The sequence below is a fragment of the Trachurus japonicus genome, chromosome 6 (assembly GCF_045865225.1).
Source record: "Trachurus japonicus isolate A0001 chromosome 6, Traja_1.0".
NCBI classification, from domain to species: domain Eukaryota; kingdom Metazoa; phylum Chordata; class Actinopteri; order Carangiformes; family Carangidae; genus Trachurus; species Trachurus japonicus.
This window is the reverse complement of record NC_140912.1, coordinates 22,279,567-22,301,480: the sequence shown is the minus strand read 5'-3', so window position 1 is coordinate 22,301,480 and position 21,914 is coordinate 22,279,567. Positions and strand designations below refer to the sequence as shown.

General features: G+C 44.5%; 1 protein-coding gene across 2 annotated transcripts in view; it reads right to left on the bottom strand.

Moving 5' to 3' along the window:
- znf423 (zinc finger protein 423) overlaps nt 1-21,914 on the bottom strand; it is a 144,286-nt gene that overhangs the window by 77,845 nt on the left and 44,527 nt on the right. For both annotated transcript variants that reach the window (XM_085779859.1, XM_085779858.1), the window contains exons 4-5: nt 929-1,106; nt 288-412 (exon numbers count right to left, since the gene is read on the bottom strand). In XM_085779859.1, coding sequence (XP_085635985.1) covers nt 288-412; nt 929-1,106 — 303 coding nt within the window. The remainder of the gene's footprint in view (nt 1-287; nt 413-928; nt 1,107-21,914) is intronic.

Sequence of the window (21,914 nt, the reverse complement as noted above, 5' to 3'; positions counted from 1 at the left end):
TTCTTTCTTTGATGTCAAAGAAACCTGGTTGACCTACTAGCTGAGTGGTTACTGTGCATACTACATGGGTAGCAGCATGAGCAGCAAGTCCCTGGTTGCCAATAAAGGCATAAAAACACTCAAAATAAAAGTCTAAGTAGGATACATGTCATCATAGTTCATGAATGCACTCAAGCAGCTAATATATAACGGTGACTAATACTCAAAGTACACAAGAAATACAGACTGAAACACAATGTCATGGCACATTTGGCGCACAACGTGGAGAGGTTATGATTCGTACTCACCTGTGTGGAGTTTGACGTGGCGGTCTCTGCTCCTCTTGTGTTTGAACAGGCGGCTGCAGAAGGTGCACTTAAAAGGCAGCTTGTCGCTGTGGATCTGCTCGTGGCGCTTCAGGTAGCTCAGACGGCTGAAGAGGAAGAGGAGGAGGGAGAGGATAATCAACCATTGTGTGAAAACTCATTAAAAAATCGGTTATTTAAAAAATTAAAGTGGCTCTGCAGGCCTTGGGTCTGATGACATGACCTGGTCAACCCTAACTAGGCTGCGTCATTTCAATATAATCAATATCAGAATAATAAAAAAAGACAAGAGAGAGGACATAGGAAGGCAGAGTAATATAGAGGATTACGATGATGACTTCATGGTGTATGTGACAGCTGTTCTTAAAGTGGGTCTTGAGTTATTCCCCGGAGAGAAGCGAGAAATGTATTCACCTCATTCTTTTCACTGTTTGCCTTGGTGGTCTACGTTACCATGGCAATATTCAGAATACTGTTTATTCATGTACTTATTGATATTCATGAGCGAAAATGAGAATGCAACTTAACATCCAAATATGGTATCAGTGTTATAGCCCCCCCAAAAAAAATACAGAGTGTGTTTCAGTGGAGGCACCTGCAGCACAAAAGTCTGAGTTTGATACCTGAAGGACTTGTCACAGAACTGGCAGGGGTACGGCAGACCTGCGCCTCCTTCCTCCTCGCCACCAGTGGCCATGCCGAGGTCACAGCAGCCGTCGGGCATCTGCGAGGGGGACGCCACGTCTTTACTGGAGGGTGAGGAAGGCACCCAGGACAGCCCCGCTGGGTCGTCATCGCCGTCTGACAGAGAGAGGGAGATACAAACGTGACATTTTTTTAAGGAATAGGTTTGAATCATCGGCAGATTAAAAGAAAAAACACAAAAGCAGCACTTTATGTATGCAGCTGCTGCTTTACAAAAAAAAAACGAGAGACAGGTGAGCACAGAGTGGGGGTAAAAGCAGGAGCATTACAATGATTAAGAAGAAGTTACATCTTTCTTGGAAAGGCAAAAGACGGGAGAGGCAGCCGGTGGGAGTTCAAATGAGAAAAACAGAGGATATGAAGAAAAAAAATAAACACATTTATTCTGGTTACACACACGCACACAAATATAGAGGGAAAATGAGGATGGCAGAGATAAAGAGAGAGAATGAAACAGAAGAGAGAGAGACACACTCCGGCAGCAGCAACATCTAAATAGAAAGCTCCAAGAACTATGTATCCCCGACGGAGCCCAGAAATAAGGACAGAGTGTATTTTCTCTCCCTTCATCCTCCCTCTGCAGCCATCCCTCGTTCCATCCCTCCCCTCACCTCCCCTCCCCTCCCATCCCTCCATCCGTCCCCGAGGACCATAGATCCGCCTCATCATATTTTCATTAGGGCCCTGGCAGATTGAAACGTCGGAAAAGCGATTAGGAGATGTGGAGAGCAGAGCGGAAAGATGGCGATATTCACTCCCTTTATCTGTCATACATAGGAGATTATGCATTACTCTTTTCCTTTTTTCCTCTCTCTCCCTTTTTTTTCCCCTACTGTGTAGTCTGGCACAGAGGCGACAAAAAGGCCACGACTCCTTTAATAGACACTTCAGAATGGATTTGAGGCGACAAAGGAGGGGGCTGAATAATGCTTGATATTGTTCTGTCCGTCTTTGTGCGCTCTGTGAAGCAGCACAGTGAGGCTATTTAGCATTTTCCTGAAAAATGTAAAGAGAGAGGAGATGAGAGGAAAGGGGAGGCTGTTTTCTCTGCTTTTATCTGACGGCTATATCAACCAGGTCAGCAACAAATCAAAGAGAGAAAATAAGGAAACTAGAGTGGTAGGACAGAGAGTAAGCGGGCAAAGTCAGACAGGGCTTGTGCCAGTATTATTCATCCTAAGGCCGATATTATATATATCTCTGCAATGCAAACACATGGGCATAGACACATGTGCAGTGGAGAAGTTTCTCCTGATAATTTTAGAAACCTCTCAAAAGCACACAACATTTTACCTCAGCCAACTCTATAACCAGCCACAATCTTGTGTGTCTTCTCTGTGTGTGTGTATGTCTAGTCTACTGTGTATTACGCCTTGCAGAGAGGGGGTGGAAAAACAGATTCTTGTGATGAATCGATCGCTGGGAAAATGTAGGCACTGCAATGAGCAAATAGAACTCTGCAGGGGGTCCTGGGTTAAAAAAAAAATGTTAAAAGCATGAATTATAAATTTGACTGGAAGCAAGAATGAAAGTAGAAAAGGCTTGAGAAAATATAAGGAATAGAGATGTCAACATGAAGCCTAACAGTAAGACAACAGACAGAGCGAGAGAGAGAGAGAGAGGAGAGAAAGGATGAGTGAGAAAGACCGCAAGTGAGTAAGTGAGTGAGAGGGACAGATGGGGAAGATGTAGAAAAACAGAGCATGAAGGAGGGAAGGAGGATGGAGAGGTGCATGGAAGTGTTGACAGGGTGAAATAAGAAAACAAACAATATGTCAGTCTGCAGTACTGCACACAGTGATTAGATATGACTGCTCTGTGGAAAGATAAATGAAAAGAAAATGGAAAAAAAAACCTGAGAATGAGATGAGAAGACTGGAGAGGCTTCAGATTCAGAAAGATACTGAGGGAAATCTCTAAATTCAACCTGGGCAGATGAAAAGAAAAGTACAATTTGGCGAAAAGTTTTAGTTTACGTTAAAGTAGGCAGGTTATCCTTTTTTCTCTTGAAGCAATCATTGTTTTAAGTAATATTTGCACTGATATAATTTATTTTAGTGCGGAACCAACTGGTCAGTTTAACCATTTCACAATTAGAAAATCCTCAACAATTTTTAATCATCACATTACACTGATCATTTGCTGACTCTTGCCTTTGAAATGGGAGGGTCTGTTTTCAATCACTGGATTTTGGGGGTTTTGACAAATCTATATTTCTCACCTCTTTTGTGGCACTACAAACTGAGGTGGGCTGTAGTGAATGAAAAATTTAAGTGAAAACACTAACTTTTATGATGACATGAATAAAAACAAACAGATTCAGTGGGGACTGGTCACATCATAGCCAATGATGTCCTGATCCCCAGTAACAAGTATTCTGAAATCAATCCAGTGCACCGCAGCGCACAGTATTCCAGTGTTGCAGCAACACTATTGAACATACTGTTGTTCATATCTATTTTAAAGATTTACTATAAATCATGTATCAAGTCAGTCCAAAGCAATCAGGGTAAATGTGCATGAGCACGAGGAGCATAAGGTCAAGGCAAATCAAAACATTTGTCATGATGTATTGATTTCTGCTTGACAACATCAGCCACTTGCCTCAGACTACAGACAGTATAGAAATTAACATATATAATATATATTCTAGTTAATAGACATCACCCCTCTTTTGTAAATCAACAAATGTCTGGATCCAGCAACAGTAAAAGATAAAAACACTAATAAATGTACCAATGGAGTAAGTGGTGGTATGCAAATCAATGCATGTGTAAAACATCAATCAAGACACCCCCTACTGTCTGTACACCAGGGTCAGGTCTCCTAGTGTAGCCTGAGAAAGATGAGTGATTCAGTTTCAGACCACATTGTCTCATTCTGCTGGCTGTGTCTGGTAGGATTCACTTAACAATAAGCAGAAGGACCCAGTGTACAGTCAAACAGCAGACACAAAGAACTACTCAAGCCAAAATGGTCAGTTGTGGCTGAGCATGATAGAAAAAGCAAAGTAGAGATCAAGAGGGAGTAAATGAACCCCAGATAAAAAACAATGAGAGTGTTTCTTCACAGTGCTGGTCCGGACACATGTGGGCCATTACAGGCACACCATATGAGTCAGTTAAATGGTAATGTGTCAGAGGTGGGAAAGTGGGAGGAAGAGAGAGACTGAACAAGACAGATTCAGCCAGAGCAAGAGGGAGAAATCACTTTTTGGGGGGGTGGAAGGGTGGAGGGGTGTTGAGAAAGAAGGGGAGGAGAGATTAGCGTCATTAAAGAGCTCTAATCCTCTGACTAGCGTGGCTGGCGCTAAAATGGAGGATCACACGGCTTTTTAACGGCGCCTTTGTCAGTCGGCCGCGAGGGGACCTGGCAAGACAAGGCCGAATGGCAAACTGGGAGAAACTGGAGGATGGGGAGGGGGGAGCGAAGAAAATTTCAATGAAAAGTTAAATTAGAGAAGGATCCTCGAGAGAAGAGAAGATGAGGAGTATGGACGGTTTAGGGAAGGGGGGGATTGGAGGGAGAAAAAAAAAAAACAAGAGGGAGAAAAAGAAGTTGAAAAAAAAAGGGAAACAGGCAGGAGCAGGCAGACGCCGACACACGCTGCTCCTACCCCCGTCTCCTCCTCCTCCTTTCTGTTCTTCTCTGGCGAACGAAAATGAACGAGAGGAGCGGAGCGGAGGACCACAGGGCCCCGACTGCTCCACTCCCCCTTTATCTCTCACTCTACAGTCTTCTCCTTTCCCATCCATTCCCTCTATCCTTCATCCCTCCCTCTGTCCCCAGCAGTCCCTCTCCTCTTCTGTCTTCATCTCTCTTCCACTACCTCCCTCCCTCGCTCCCTCCCTCTGTCAGCTTTCATGTTGTTACTCATTATAGCGCTGACATCTCTCCCTCCGTCCCTCCGTCTCTCTGACAGTTTTGCCCCTACTGATGTTGGCCTTCACCCCTGTGTCTGGGCCTGGACGGCACTGAGGGAGAGAGGGAGGAGGGGGTGTTCCAGATGGACAGACTCTGAACTCCAGAGGAGAGGGAAGAGATGGTGGGATGAAAGAGGAGGCAAAGAAGGAGGAGAGGAGAGGAGAGGAGAGGAGAGGAGAGGAGAGGAGAGGAGAGGAGAGGAGAGGAGGAGGACCCAGGGGTCTGTCATAAGAAACAGAAAAAGACCAGAAAGAGCCTAAACGGACCACCTAAGTCTCCCTGAGACAACAGACACACACACACACACACACACACATGCAAACAACGCACACTCCCCGCGTGTCTCTCTAATAGGCCAGACAGTGTGGCAACGTGTGGAGGACACAGCCTTGGTGAAACACTAATGAAGAGACACACACGCTGATCGATCTCTCTTTATGTTTCTGCCTCCCCTGTCTTCCTGCCCCCCCCAAACCCCCCCCATCCAAACTCACTAACTTTGTCATGACTGTCACACAGAGGGAAACTATATCAAAGCAGCAGAGTTTACAAGATGAAACTCTTAACAAAAGAAACTTTAGAGACTATTGTTCTCTTCATACAGTCTGTAATGATTATTCACGTAAAAAAAAAAAACACAAATTTTATTCTATAGCGCAATCTCGGTTCCTGCTGGCTTTGATCCAGACATCGTGAGTGACAAACTGAAGTAAATGACTCAATATGGCGACTGATATAGAACCAGCACTCAAGAACATCAGTTCAGTTAGTTCACTCTAGATTACAGCGTCGGCTAAACGCCTGAAATGGAAATGCGAGCCATGTATGCCGTGCTTTCTCTCTTTTGCTGTTGCTTTGATCTTTGAATCAAAGCAGCTCAGCTGATAACAGCAAAAAGGTTTCAGCTCCCAGTGCAGGTACTCGGAGCGCGTAACTTGCCTTCTGCCTTCAACTAGATGCAGCAAATTCTGATTTAATAGCGTAAATGAATGAGGAATAAATCGATCTGTTAAGCTAAACATGCGATTAACAGAGTGAGAGATACAATTTCCTCCAGATATTAAACTGTGTGTCTGTGAAATGAAGGTGTTCACCTTGTATTTAGCTGTCTACCTGCTCAAATTTTAATCCTCCTTACAGTCTGTCTTTCTCTCCCTGCCCCCCGCCTCCCCCCCTCCCCTCCCTGCTCCCTCCCTTCAACACCCCTGCCCCCATCTGACCATCTAACTCTCCTTTCCACCTTTCCGCTTGGCCATCAGCCCAGACCTGCACCTTTCCCAGCAAGACCCCTGCTGACCTCCTCTCCCTCCATCCCTCTCTCGCCTCATCCCTTCTTCCACCGCTCCCCAGGCCCCCTCCGATGGCCCCAGGCTGCCCCAGGCGTGCACACACACACACACAGCCTCAGACTCTCCATAGGGGGCAGAAAAACAACTTCCACCCTTGGCTCACTCTGGGCAGCCCCGGCACACACTCGCTTTTGCTTTCACTCTGCTCACACACAGAAACAAACACGCAAACACACAGACAAACACAATTAGAGTGCAATTCAATATCCCATACTCTGTTAAGTTTCACGGACGAGAGGCACACCACTTGTTTGTCATCATTTCACCAGCTCTGTCTTTATTTCTGGAAAGAACGTCCCGCAGGTTGAAATAATAGCGAGTCCATTCTTTTGGATTCATGCTGAAAATCATTTAGATGGGCAGCTGCATAAAATCTGAAGTTGCAGCCTCTTAATAAATTGCATGATTTGTGTTTTACGTTTTTTAAGGGTCACAATGGACAACAAAGTAAGTGCCATCCTTTTTTACTGACGGTGTTCTTGAGGCGTTCATCACTTTATTTTCTTGCACTGTGTAAAAAATAAAGTAGCTGAAAGAATAACAGTGACCATGATCCAAGTAATGGACCACTCATTGGCTTTACAACTGTGCTTTACAACAATCATGTGAAGGCTTTTAAAAAATACTACACATAGTGCACTAGGATAGCTAGACGAGAAAATACAAGAAAGAGTTGGCATGGCAACCAATAAGCTAAGCACAGCTTACTGGTTGCAGTGCATTATGAGAATTGCACAGTAGGAAGGTTTATCCGACCAGTCAGATTGTTTGGCTGAAACTACCTGTTGTGTAGCTGTGATATAATAAAAAAAAATAAAAAAAAAGTTGAAGCAAGAATTCATTCTGCTGCAGAGAAGACAGGGACACTTCTGCATTTTCACACTTGGCTGTACAAAAAGTCCTCATAAGTGACGCTCGTTGTGTGTTCTTGTGGGGACATTTTGATCTCATGAGATGGGAACACACATCCTTGTAAAGCTATCTTTGTGAGGACATGTCATTGACATAATGTATTCCCTAGCCCCTTACCCTAACCTTAACCATCCAAAACAAATGCCTAAACTTAACCATTACCTAATTTAAACCTAATTATAACCTAACGTCTTAACCCTCAAACAGCCCTTGGAAAAAGTGAGGACCGACCAAAATGTCCTCACTTCCCAAAAATGTTCTCACTCTGTTGGTTAAAACCTTGTTCCGGTCCTCACAACGTAGCATGTACAAGAACAACGTGGCCTACACACACACACAAACACACACGCACACACACAAACAATCTGCAAAAAGAGACCACAATATGGTTCAATGTTATCTGGGTGCTGCAGTTCACACACATGATCACGGCTGCAACCCTGGCCTTGCGCTTGGAGGACCCACAGTCCTCTGCTGCTGTCCTTGTAGCTCACATGGGATGCAGTCTGTCGGGACAAACACACACACACACACACACAATCATACACAAATGTGCCACAGCGAGGACAGATAGAAAGGACGCCACGGCAGTCTGTCCGGGGCCTGAGCCCTCGAGGACACGATGGATGGACACACACACACAAACACAAGCATTCGCACACACGCACACACACACACACACACACACTAGGCAGGCTGTAGGGACCCTCACCTTCTGCCCTGGGAATGGGTCCGGCTGCTTTGGACGCTTTTGGGCGCCAACTGCTCCATATGGGCAGTGTGTGTTTGTGTGTGTGTTTGAGGGCAGAAGGTTAGGGGCAGGGGGCTAAGGATGGGGGTGGTGGACAGTGAGCTGGCAGATGACAAGTTTGTCCCTACCACACACAGCAACATAATATACTGTATACAAACCACATAGAATGACTCAAAACAAGGTCAGTGCAGGTTACGGAATTAATAAGAGAAATTCATAAAGCGATAGTTCATCTCAGTGGCCTATCGGAGGCTTCCAGCTAAGACACGTTGAAGGAAGACAGCGCTGTCAGCTGTTGGTTGGACTGCACAGCTGTTTACAGTATTTAATGCACTTTAATGCCAGAAAAGAAACTCAAGACTGGTAATACTGTCGGTCCAGGTTTTCAAGTGTTCAGGGATTAGGGATTATAAATTTAAAAATGTATTCTTACATTAAAATGCATAAACACACATCCAAGGCAATAGTGCACACCTTTGTAATTTGAAGGTTTTGATAATGACTCCCATGAATGAAAAGTGTGATAGTATGTAAACTTCAGCAATAACTGGAAATGTGTGTGATAAAAAGTTGCCCCTGAAGATCGTTGGTGGTGATTCAAATGAGTATTTGGTATTAATATCATCTACAAACAAAATGTACAAAAAAAGAAGGAAAAAGGCTTCCACACTTGCACAAAGATGTGAACAGACACAGACATACACATACTACAACAACACACACACACACAGTCTGTCTCTCTTACAAACAAACATAGGCCATGTGGTAGAGGAGGGCTGGCATCTGCTTCCTCTTACCACATTTCCCCTTTTTTCTCATCATCTCTCTTTTCAAAACACTTTCTCCATAAGCCTTTTATCTCACACTGTCCTAATTTCCTCTGAATATTTACTCCACATTTTCTTTACCGCCACACAAAAAGACGGAGCAAGGCATCTAAAGTGCGAGGGGCCACGGCAGATCCACTCCTCGTGTATAAAACTCCTCGTCTCTCCCTCCTCCTCCTCGCCAGCCCGCTCCGTGTCCATCTTGTCTGCTGTTTGTTCGCTCAGAAATGAGAACCAGCTGTCAGGCAGAGTGTTAGATAAACAACAACACCATGCCAACGCACAGAGACAGTACACCACATATGCACACATGTTCACATGAAGATGCATACACAGAAACACACACACACACACACACATATAGCGGTATGGTCCCATTGTGTGCACGCCGGTGGCTATATCATCTATTTATAAGAATGAGGTTTGGTGGACTGACAGACCGCTCACTAACCTAGAAACACAATCACCTGAGTCACACACACACACACACACACACACACTTTGGTATACCTTCACCCAAGCACACTCGCTCGTAAATACACACACTTCATGCACATAAGTGGGCCCTCGGATGTTTACTGAAATAACCAGAGAAGTGCCCACAAAACTGTAATAATCCACATACAGTTATGAATAATAACAGTGGAGTTATATTTCAAAGCATTATTAGTGCTACCTAGTGGATCATAATGGATAATTAGCATTTAGCAAGACCCTCATACAGGAGCGCGTGTGCATTCATCATTCATCCAAACTGCATCCACTACAAATGGATGTGATTGATCTGAGTATGTAACAACAATATTACTCTCAGTCGCGCACACACGCTCACACATACTGTAAGTCCTCCCATGTTCACCTATGCTATGCATACGCGGACGGGATACCCATAAATAAATGATGTAGGCAGCTGGAGCTCACTGTTGCAAACACAAACACACTATTACTGTATACACTTATACTGAAGGCTGGTAGTCCAAATACACTAAAAACACACACAAACAGCTTGTGTTAACCAGACTAACTGACTCCAGTCTCTCCATCTAGAGCAAAAAAAAAAACTGAAGCGGTGTAGGTACAGGAGCTGCCAAGAGATGGATCCGAGGGGGAGAGAGGGAGAGAAAATGAGAGGAGGGTGAGAGACAGAGAGGCAATGAGGCTACTGACGTCCCGAGGGAGAGCGGTAGAGGGGGGTCCTGAGCCCAGGGGAAGCCCAAGAGCAAGCTGCGAGAGGCGGGTACCTCCTGCCCACCGCTCCCCTTCACTCCCTTCCCTTCTGGAGGACGGGATCCTGGACAGCCCCCCTACTCACAACTCCTAAACCCCCCATGAGAGTCAAACGCGCACATGCACACACACATACACACACACACACAGGCACATGCACACACTGAAGAGGAGTCCCAAGGGGAGGAGCAGAGCAGAGCAGAACACCTGGACCTGCCATTAGTGACACACTCAGGGATTAGAGGCACAGACGGCAAGAGAGATGGAGAGAGAGAATGCACACTGGGATAGACACACACACACACACTCACAATCTTCAGATGAAATGTGCATAAACATACACAAAACACATGCAGGCACTAACGAATGTCAACTCAACCAAACATGAGAGAGCGTTCAGCATGCAAATGAATTTTCGACTCATTTTAATCACATGAATTTGAATGTTTAGGTGTTTTGTTTTTTTTCTCTCTCCTGTGTTCCATTTGCACAAACAACTGTACATCAGTTGTGTCTATGAATGTGTGAGTGCTTGTGTGTGTATAAATACAATCCACTTTTTGGTAAAACAACAACCACCCAGAGACCGGGACTCGATTTTGTGACTCAAGACTCAAGTCGCGCTAAACGAGAGATGGAGAGAGCGAGTGAGGGCGAGAAGTAGAGAGATCGATGTAGCGGTGTGTGGTGATCGGCCCAGTGGAGGAGGCTGTGTCGCCCGCTGCATGTCTGTGTGACAATCTTCCCCCTCATGTGTCATTCCCAAGCTCATTCCCTCCCTTATTTACACGTATAATATATAGACAGAGAGCAGTATGTGCTTTGAAACCCTCAGACGTGGACGACAGTATTTTAGTCAGGCTGGATGGTCTGGAGTCAGAGGAGACATCATAACTTCTTCTCTGGAGCAACCATTGAAAATTTCATTCAGAGGTGGTTGGTTTCAGATTTTGACCTCAACTGTTCATTCTACAAAAGGTACCTACCACCAGTTTCCCGCTTAACAAATGATGACTGAATATTCATGTATCAAAATGTAATAAATGGGACAAATAGCTGTACTGCTTTCAGGCTTTGTGTCAAGCTAGTGTGAGTTTTTCTGTTTATTTCATTGGAAGGGATTTAGCCATATTCATATTGACTGACAGAGATACCTAAAAACACTTCAAGAACATCCTTTGCAATGTACGTGTACGTGTATGTACTGTATGTATACGGTGTGATAGTAACTGCACACAATATGCAGGCACTCACTCATTTTTATGTCACCTGGACAGACTGTGTGTGCTGTAAAATAATTACTCATGTATATAAAACCTTTTGCTCCCTTGAGAAAGGCAGCATTACCCACTGATTGTCAATGACAGAGAGAAAGAGAAGGAGGAAAAGGAGGAAAAACACAAGGGTGAAGCAATACAATGATACAAAGATAGGGGAGTAAGGTAAGGAGGTATAAATAATCAAAAAAGGGAGATAATAGATAATCAGTGACAGAGGCATTAGGTGTGGGGTAGGATGATGGGAAATGTCAGGAGGCAGGTTCAATGTATTAATGTGGAAATGAAAACTGTACAGCCTAGATGCTTTATCATCTTAGAAAGACAACTACCTTTTTATTTAACACTTTCACACACTCCAAAAACAGCTTTTAACCTCTTTAGTGGCTGCTGCCAGCTTTTATTTCTCAAAATGCAAACAAGGAGACAAACATATGACAACACACAGGTCGGTTAGAATGGGAATAATCCCCCAAGTATCAAGTTCAATGTGTCAGTGGAGAAGGAGAGACTTCAAAATAAACCGTCCAGAAAAGAGGCTCCTGTGTGAATTAAAGACCACACACTGGCTGCAACAAAGAGCAGCGCTCAGACACACACAGGGAGGGACGCACAGACAGAAACAAAGGTGGATTTGGTAAGAGAAAAAAAAAATGTGTGAGAGAAAGTGTGTGTGTGTGCTGGTGCACAGAGATCAAAGGGGGGAGAGGTCGGCAGGGCAGAGAGGGAGAAAGACAGAGAGAGAGGCCAGGAGGTCCTGTAATTACAGCCTGCATCCGCCAAGCTGAGCCATGTGTGACTATGTGTGTGTCTGTGTGTGTGTGTGTGTGTGTGTGTGTGTGTGTGTGTGTGTGTGTGTGTGCCTGTGCGTGAGGATGCATGTGTGCTTAAGTGTATAGGTAGCCAAAGCATGGCTGTGGAATGAACTAGTGTTTTGAGGGGGATATTGCTTCCCCTCCCCACACATACACACACACACACTGTCATCTCCCTACTGTGACTGCCCAACAGGAAAAAACAAAAACAAGACAAGACACACACCTACAAATACACAAGGTTACAGACAAAACAACACAAACACGGAGACAGCATTCACACAAACATGGTTTTGTGGAAGATAATACCACAAAAACAACAACAACAACAAAAAAGAAAAAATCAAGACAATTTAAAACATGTGCATAAATGCATGTGAGCGTGTGCACACAAAAAAATAAAAAAAATGCAGCACGCACAGAGACACACACACAGTGGGGTTGGGAGTGTCTGTGGCGGAGGGGTGCAGATCAATGGAGACCACTGACTGGGCCGGTCTCCGCAGCAGAAAAGCGGATTGCTCTGGGACCCAAACTATTGTACAGCACCACACTGACTTCAAATACACACACACACACACACACATAGCTGTAGACATGCAGCTGAACATGCACGCACACATACACACACACACAGAACACAAAGTCAAACATGAGCAAAGTCTGGCTGGCTCACACGCAAACACACACACACACATCACCGACGGAGGACACAAACAGTCTAATAGAGCGGTGAGAGCAGAGAAATGGAAATACCTCTTTGACTGACTGGGGTTCATTGTGCTTTCATGCCTTTAGAGAAGACCCCCCCCCCCCCCCCAGCATCAGCACGGCTAATCTCTTTCTCTTTCTCTTCCTCCCTTTCCGTTTGTCCCTCCTCACCCATGTGTCTGTGTATCCCTCCATCCTTCTCCAATCTCTCTCTCTTTCTCTTTCCTTTTTTTTTACCTACTCAATACCACCTCCTTTGGGCCACCCTTTTTTCTTTTTTTTTCTGTCCATCATCAGTGTCCGGCTGCTCGTGTGTCCTGCTTGTCCTCTGCTGGCTTAAGGCTATCAAAGCTACAAAATAGATTAGCAATATGTTCAGCATCAAAACATTAAATAATGAAGCTGATAACAAAATGTTTATCCTGATAGCCCTCAGAGGAATGTCCGGACTGAATGTTTTGTCTGTCATTGTGCATGGAAATAACAGTGTTGTCTATGTTATTACGTAGTACATGCACACAGACATCTGATTCACTTTCATCTACTTATAATAGATCTGGCTGCCGGAGAAACTTCAGTCCATCTCTGTCTCTTTCTGCCTCCGGCTCATCCTCTGTGCCCCCACCAAGCACAAACACCACAAACACCTGTATGGCTGTTCACCCACCTGCAGCAGATCCATCTCCCTGGGCAAGCCCTCATTCCTCCATCTCTCTCTCTTTCTCTTCTTCCCTCCATCTCTCCTCTCTATATCTTTCCCAACCCCCTCCCCTCTGCGGAGGAGCAAGCTAAAAGCACAAGCATGCCCCAAAATTAATTTAAACGGAGGAATTAAATTAAAAGCGAAGCCTCGGGAGTTTTATTATGTACTAATGTTTGAACCGTTAACTTGGATTGTATTACTAAAATATGAATAATTAAGGACTGGTGGGGGCTATTATTACATCAGGAAAGAGCAGGAAAAACACATTACACTGCTGCAACGGATTTAATGGAGACTGATTTTGTCTCTGTTAGGAGAAGCTCAATCTGTGGGATGCAGAGATGAGTAAGCAAGAAGGACATTAGCATTTTGTTTTGGTAGACTTAGGGCAAATTGTGATGTATACTGTACATTATACTGTGAGTCTGTCCTCCACTAAAGAACTTAAGGCTACTTGCATATGCTCTCACATGCTCTTTTCAATAAATGTATCATAAAAGAAGACATAAAAGGAGAAGTTCAGCCTAAACTAGAAATCGTGAAGATCTGGTTTGTGTCATGATATGGTAAAGAGCTGCATTATGTTTGATTGTGTCACTGCTATTGTGCATGCTGGCTCAGAGGAAGATGGCCATTATTACCGTTGTTAAGTTCAATTCATTAAACCAAATAAAAAGGAGAAAATGTGTTTTTTGTTATGGAGTCCCACTCCTTTTTGACCTTAATGTCTCTCCGGCCAGGATGGTGGCGATCTCCTCCTGCATGAAGGCCAAGAGCGCGTTGGAGCCGACCACAAAGTGTCAAAACATCGAACATGAAGATGGATATCAAATCTTTACACCCAGCCTTCCCTGCACGTGGATTTCATGACACGTAAACTAAACTAAGTGCACAATGAAGATAATTATACTGCAGCGAGATTGATGATTGACGCTTTAATGTAAATGTAAAGGTTAAGACGGAGGGGTTAGTTTCATAAGAGTCTGTTTTAAAACGCCGGCCTGACTGTGCCTTTGACTCAGCACAGCGGCACACACTATAACACACATCATTTAAATGTGTGTTTTAGGCTTAAAAAATCTCTGGAGCTGCCTTTTATAATTATGCATCCACAGATTCAGATATATCACAAACCCACACACCCATCTTTGTGATTCTCTGCCTCTTCTCTTAAAGATTGTGAACCCCCACCCCATGCACACACAATCTCCTCATGGAGTGTCCCACAGCCCAATCTAGCTTTCCTTAACTTTGTCTCACACTGCCTCTCTTCTATGAGCTTCTGTGCGTTCACGAGTGCGCGTGTTGCGCTGCAGAATTATTAGTCTTCTCGTCGTGTCTCTGATGTGAAGCCCCCCTTATCAGCCAGCGAGCAGTCAGCCCCCCCGGCCCCCCCTCTGCAGCTGTCACTGCTCCCCACCCCCCCACCCACCCACCCACCACACACACTATTCTCTAAGGACAAACTCCCACACACACCAAATATCCACATACACTCAAAACGCAGAAGCATACAAATCTCTGTACACAGGCCCGAGCAGTTCTTGACTCACATTCACACACACATAATTTTATCTGCTCATTTGCAGGCCGCATGGCTTGGCAACCAACAAGGGGGGGGAAATATCCAGTCACCCTACCACCCAAAACCCCCTAATGCCCTCTACCCAGTATTCCCAGAATTCTCCCATCAAAAGCAGCCCCCACACTCAACACTGTCCCACGAACACAGAGCAGAGGCTGAGGGGGGGGCACGGGATGGCAGCAGGCCCACGTAGCAGTGCATCTTCCTGGGAGAGTTCATTACTCAAGTCGGGCACTCCCTCCGGCCACCAGCCAACAGCACAGCCGAGGTAAAGAAGCAGAGCCTCAGTCAGCTGCACAGAAACCCCCCCAAACACACACAGAGTACACACACAAATACAAAATTGAGCTGCATTTGTTGGAGTGGAGAAAATGTTAAAAGAGAAAGAAAAGGAGAGTAAAAGACAAGGTGAGATGAAGGACAGTATAGTATATGGAGAGAAAGAGGAAAGAAAAAGCTGACTAAATAAAACTGACATGCAGTCCGATGGATGGATGGATGGATGGATGGATGGATGGATGGATGGATGGATGGATGGATGGATGGATGGATGGATGGATGGATGGATGGATGGATGGATGGATGGATGGATGGATGGATGGATGGATGGATGGATGGACCCAGGCTGGTTAAGGCAACGCAACACAAGAGTCTCCCCCCACCTCCTCCTCCCCCACCATCGTTCCGTCTCCATCTTTCTCTTTCTTCATTGTTATTGTTTGTGTTGTTTTGTTGTTTATTTGAGTGCGCTCCCCGGCAGGGCCTCGCTTCTGACTTATTTAGCAGTGTGTTTTCTATCATATTTGAAAAATGAAGAGCAGATTGGTTAATATTTCAAGACATCCCACTTGCACGGGTGAGAGAGAGGGAGAAGGAGAGAGAGAGAGAGACAAAGACAGAAGGAGGGAGAGAGGGAGAAGGAGCGCGAGAGAGATGGGAGGAGAGGAAAGGAGGGAATACGAGGGAGGAATTCTCTTGTTCCTTAACCCCAATTCAAGGATTCATGCTGGGAGCAGAAGCACGCATGAACACACACACGCACATGCATTCCCTTTACACCCAGAAAACACATTGAAGAAAAGCCTACATACAAAATGTTCACTTATAAATACAGTGCTGCTCTCACGCTGACACGCACGCCACCATGTATAATGAAGAAATACATCAAAAGAAAAGATATGCTCACTGATCCCTGTGTTCTTTCACCTCAAGTCACTTGCACTGCAGCTGGCTATAAGGTTACTGCACGAATCAATTAATTCAATCAATTCATTTATCAAATTTAAAAACCCCAAAGCTTTTTGTGTGTTTGTTTGTTTGTCTTCCAGATTTGTAGATTTTCTCCATTTCATGACGCTGAGGTGACGTTTGGAGTGACTCATACCGCAACAGCAAAGCTCTGTTTTCAGTTCAGTTGTGACATCATAACATTTTATAGATGAACTATTTAATATAATACATGTATAGATTATTAAATGGCTATAATACTTGCAGTCATAATTATGAGTCTATGCCTCTACCAGTAGTAGAGTGGTCATTAGTTCATTAATACAAACACACAGACTAAGATGGTTGTGGAAGATATCAAAGTGTGACACAGATAACTCCTTAGGGAGCCAAGCTAAACAAATCAGTGTTTGTTGGAAAGCCCACATGTGTAAGTTGTGTGTTCTTAATAATTCAATGTACAACCAAAAGCAGTGACCTTCCTCTACAGTATACGCTCCACGAACCAGAAAAAGGCTGGTGTTCTGCCAGATATGGGCTGTCTCACATATGTAAACATCTTGGTGGTGATGATGATGATGATGATCCTCGGGTAGGATTTATATTGTTTTAATAAATACATCAATCAATACTTTGTGGAGGATAGAAACACATCATGTACATATGTATCTGCCACAGACTTCTGTCAGTGTTGTAATTTATTTCTCTCTCTTCTAAACAGCTTCTCATCTCACAACAGTAACCGCCATGTCTCATCAGTACACACCTGCACACACAAGCCACACGTGCACAAGAAATCTGCATGCACTCATGATCATTTAACAAAAAAACTCACTCACACACATGTGCGTGCACACACACAAACACACACTTGACAATGGCCCTCCCCTGTGACTTCCCATAGTGCAGTGAATTCCAATCAGGCAGTAAGCAGGACAGCTATTTCTAGGGACAAAGGACAGGGATAGGAGTGAGGAGGGGTGGAAGGAGAGATGGAGAAGAGGGAGGCAGGGAGGGGACAAGGGGGGAGGGAAACAAAGGGTTCTGGTAGCACCCAGGGGAGAAGGCCTAGAGCAGCTGACGTCAGTGTGTGTGCGTGTGTGTTCAGCATTAGGGTGGGGGTAAATGGGAGTGTGAGAGAGAGGCTGGCAGAGTTGGTCCTGCTGCCCCCCCAGGGAGCTCTTGAGGCGTGGAGAGAACGGAGCAAAGCAGGGCTCCCAGCCCCCACAGGCCCAGACAGACAGCCTGGCAAAAACAGCCCTTCAGTCTCCGAACAGAACAGTCGGGCGGTCACTTGGTTGACAAAAAGTCAGCGAGGGTGTAACGATTCTGAAACCACGAGACCGAAACATGATACAAATGGTCATGATCTTGTGCTGTGATACCGAAAGACAGAACTGAAACAACCCCACTTCGCCGACCCGGTGTTGAGCTCTCATTATGTACTCATTTTTTATTTCACCATTAACGCATGAGCTGTGAGATATTGTTTCAACCTTTATTCTATTTCTTCTAATTATAATACGTATTTAAAGTTAGAGCAATGGGGAACATAAAAATCAGTGCTGTAGCAACATTTTAGTTAACCCCAAATGTATTCAATTCAAAAATACATTTAAAAAAAACTTGAGGTCTGAACCAACTTGTTATAAAAAATCCAAGTACAGTGACTCTACTAGGGGAAAACGACCAGGTCAGCAGAGGCAGTCCCTCAGTTGGATCAGTCTGTTGGGTAATGGCGTCCCCTCCCTTTTCTCTTGAATCCTTCCCCATCTACTGTGCATCTCACCCCCCCCTTTTCTGCATTTCCACTCTCTCCGACTACCTCTCCCTTGATCCTCTCCTCCTCTCTGCTTCGTCCTTTTCTCTGCCCACCCTCTTCCCTCCCTCTCTCCCCAGAGTTGTGCTTTTCTCTGACATTTGGCTGGACAAAGGCGAGTCACACCTGAGCGCTGGGTTAAAACTATTATAGGCCCTCTCCCTGTGGTACACTGCCCTTTGCCACCACTGTCTGTGACTGGAACTGCATGCATGTGTGTGTGCGTGCGTGCGTGTTGTATGCCTACACACCTCTTTGTGCTCAATTTAGCATGCAGGAGGTTATTATAGTAAATTCCATATATTTGTGTTTTCTTTTTTTTTTTTTTTTTACATGATACATTCACAATAGTAAAACCAAGAAATTCAGCATCAAGAGCAGAAAATTGGGGCACTGTTGAGTTTCATTAATAATAACAAAAACAGGAAAAGAAGTCCAAATTACGACTGCGGGGGACACATACAATTAAGTCTGTTAACTGATTGGAAGTCACAGTGCAAACTGTGGTGGAAGTATTTACCCAAAAGGCTAATGGGCAAAAAATGTACAGAGTAATAAATTGCTGCTTTCAAAATGCCAACGTAGGAAAATATCTTAAATGGAGCGTATAACAAATCTAAAGCATCAAACAGGGTGTGGGAGACAGAGGTGGGGAAAGAGAGAAAGAAAGAGTGGAAAAACAGAGGGAGGGAGACAAACAGGGGCTGCTTTGGGGCCAGTCACCACAGGGTGTGTGTGTATGAGTGTGTATGAGTGTGTATGTGTATGTATGTGCGTGTGCGTGTGTCTTGGGAGGGCACAGTGGGGGAGTTTAGGGGCATGGAGGAAGGGATCAGAGCTTTGGGGCCAGCTCCACAGGGAACAGAGAAGATGGGGAGAGAATGGAGGGAGGGTGTGGGGGAAGGGAGAGAGAGGGCGAAAAGGACGGGATGTGGTCAGTTTTGAGTTTGAGAACACAGCGGGTAGGGACAGCACGGAGGGAGGGAGGGAGGGAGGGAGGGAGGGAGGCACATATTGTGGTCAGGGAGGAGAGGAGAGGAGAGGAGAGGAGAGGAGAGGAGAGGAGAGGAGAGGAGAGGAGAGGAGAGGAGAGGAGAGGAGAGGAGAGGAACATGGCTAGATGTCCCAGTGAGTGAGAGAGGGATGAGGAAGTGGACAAAGAATTGGAAAAGAGAAGTAGAAGGGCAGAAATGAAGGACGGCTGCACGTTCCACTTGGAAGGAGAGAAAGAAGAAGCAGAGAGAGGGAGAGAGCAACAGGGAAGAAAAAGGGAAAAAGTCCCAGGTGTCTGCAAGAGGAGGGGGGGGAGAAAAAAGAAAAGAAAAGGAGGGTAGAGGTTCTGGGGGTCCTGGTTGTTGGCAGGGGTGCAGGAATCCAAGGGAATGGCCTGTTCCTCATTATCCAGACATCCCCCTCACGTAGACACACATACGCGGAAGAGGCCCCCACATGGCCCCATGACAACTCTATCCTGACCCATTCACACACTCACACACACACACACACTGACAGAGATGTAAAACACACACACATATACATACACACTCATACAGAACCAAATATATATATAGATAGATACACATAAGGATTGCACGCTGCACATGCATGTTCAGGGTCACACTTACAAACAAACAGGCTACATTCCCCAAACCAAAATACAATTATAAACAAACATAAACACAGAGATATAAAACCGCAGCATTTGGGATTTAGCATTTCTAAAAACTCAACAGTCCACAAGATTTGGGTGTGGAATGAAAGAGGGAAAAAAATCAATTACATATACTTGTTTTTTCTACTGGGTTTATGGAAGAAGAAAAAAACCTTCACACAGAACAGAAGTAGTGGACATGATAAAACTGTAAATGATAAACCGCTGATTTAGCCTAATGCAACTAGGTCCAGAATGTAGCGGGTTAGGTGTCATCTGGTGTGTTTTGTGCAACAATGGTTTCCTCTCATGTCCACATTTCACATGTTTTACACTCGGGTATGAACTCAACCCTACTGTGTCTGCTTCAGTCCTCCAAGCAAAGCCCTACTGGGTAGAGCAGAGAGATGAGAGGTAATCTACACTCTCTCGCACCGTGTGGTGGGATCATGACGGACCAAGACGTGAACAAGCTGTAAACATGCTCAGGCACTGGATTGAGCCTCTAGTTGCACTGTCCTTTTCAATCTGCTGCTGTGTCAGTGGAGCTGGTGAGGGCTGTCCAATTACGCCTTTCAACATAACTCTCACTCTGCTACTGTTGCCACCTGTTTGAGTCAGCCCCTTCCCCCTACCCTTTACCTGTGGGCCACTTTCTCAAGGTTCCCTGAGGTGTTTAGAGCCTCTCTACCTCCTCTCACTTTCAGATGGCCTCAGTGCTGTGGTTGGAGTGATACAAAAGAGGAAGTCCTGACTAAAATCTGCTGTTGTTTAGACAGTAGCACTACATTGCTGGCACATGATTGGATAACTGCACTTTAACACAATCAGTATTCATTCAAACATTGCATTGCATGTCATATTATAAATATAATTTAAAGCACTAAGTTGCTTTTGACACATATAGTGACCGGAGGGATTGTTTAATAAAATGATCAGAGTGAGAAAAACCTGGCATTTAAGAGACGGCTACAGTATTAGGCTTAAAAAAAAAGGCAAAGCAGTTCAGTGGGGTCAACGTGGTGTTTCTGTTTGTAATAATGCAGTTAGCTTCAACCCCACTGGAGTTTGGAACACAACACTGTAGCTGAGTCATTCACGACATAATGAAATCTACAAAATAGCTGCAGGATTGTCTCAGTGTTGGCAAACAGAAAAAAAGAGAAAGATTGAATTCTACATCGCCTGTATTATATTGAGTTGCTGGTTGTTTGTGCACTGGTTGGTTTGACAGTTTGCACAGTCAGATGGAGCGTGATACTTTGCACTGTTTATCATCTCTGAGTCATCGTCTCCAGTTTTTTTCTAAAATTTAACACCATGATTGATTTGGCTCAATGGATACTTACAAATACGATGCTGTCCTTAGCGCTTAGTTTGACAGGAATATTTTGCTGCATGGCTATTAATGGCGAAATACATCAAGGGCCTCATCTCTATGCTCCGAGGTCAGCTGTCTATTATTAATAATACTAGTTCATAATCTAGACCAGTCTAATGTGTATGCACAAGTTATAAATAAATGATTAAAAAAATACTACCATAAATCCAATAGGGATTGAGGCTACTGTTAACACTCTGATTCAAGGTTTTCGCTCTTTTTTGAGCCACTCTCCATTTTCTACAATGTCTTTTACAAGTGATTTAATGATTGTTGATGTTACCAACAATCACTGTCTAGTATTTGTGACTGATAAGAGCCAATCAGGGGGCCCGGTGGGTGCCTATCATTCTCAAAGGTTTACTATGTGCAGATCCACACTACAGCAGCAAGTTTTTCAGAGTTTCAAGAAGTCTGTTTTAGGGCTGGAAAACTCAAACATATGGATTTTATGTGATGTACAAAATGCAGAGGTGGTGCTCATGTTCCCCTAGTTCATGAATGCACACATTAATTAACTGACATGAGCACGAGTAAGTTTGTAAAAGGCTGCAACTGTAAGTTTAGATACTTTTAATACTTTTAATTGCCTAGCCTTGGTTAGAAACTGATTAAACAGTACAAATCTACTTCTTATGAGTCGTCTTATTGCAGATTTAATTCAAGGTCCAGTTGAGTCTAAAACGAGCATATAGAGTACACATCTGCAATCAAACCAGTCTGACTGCAGAGATCAGACAAA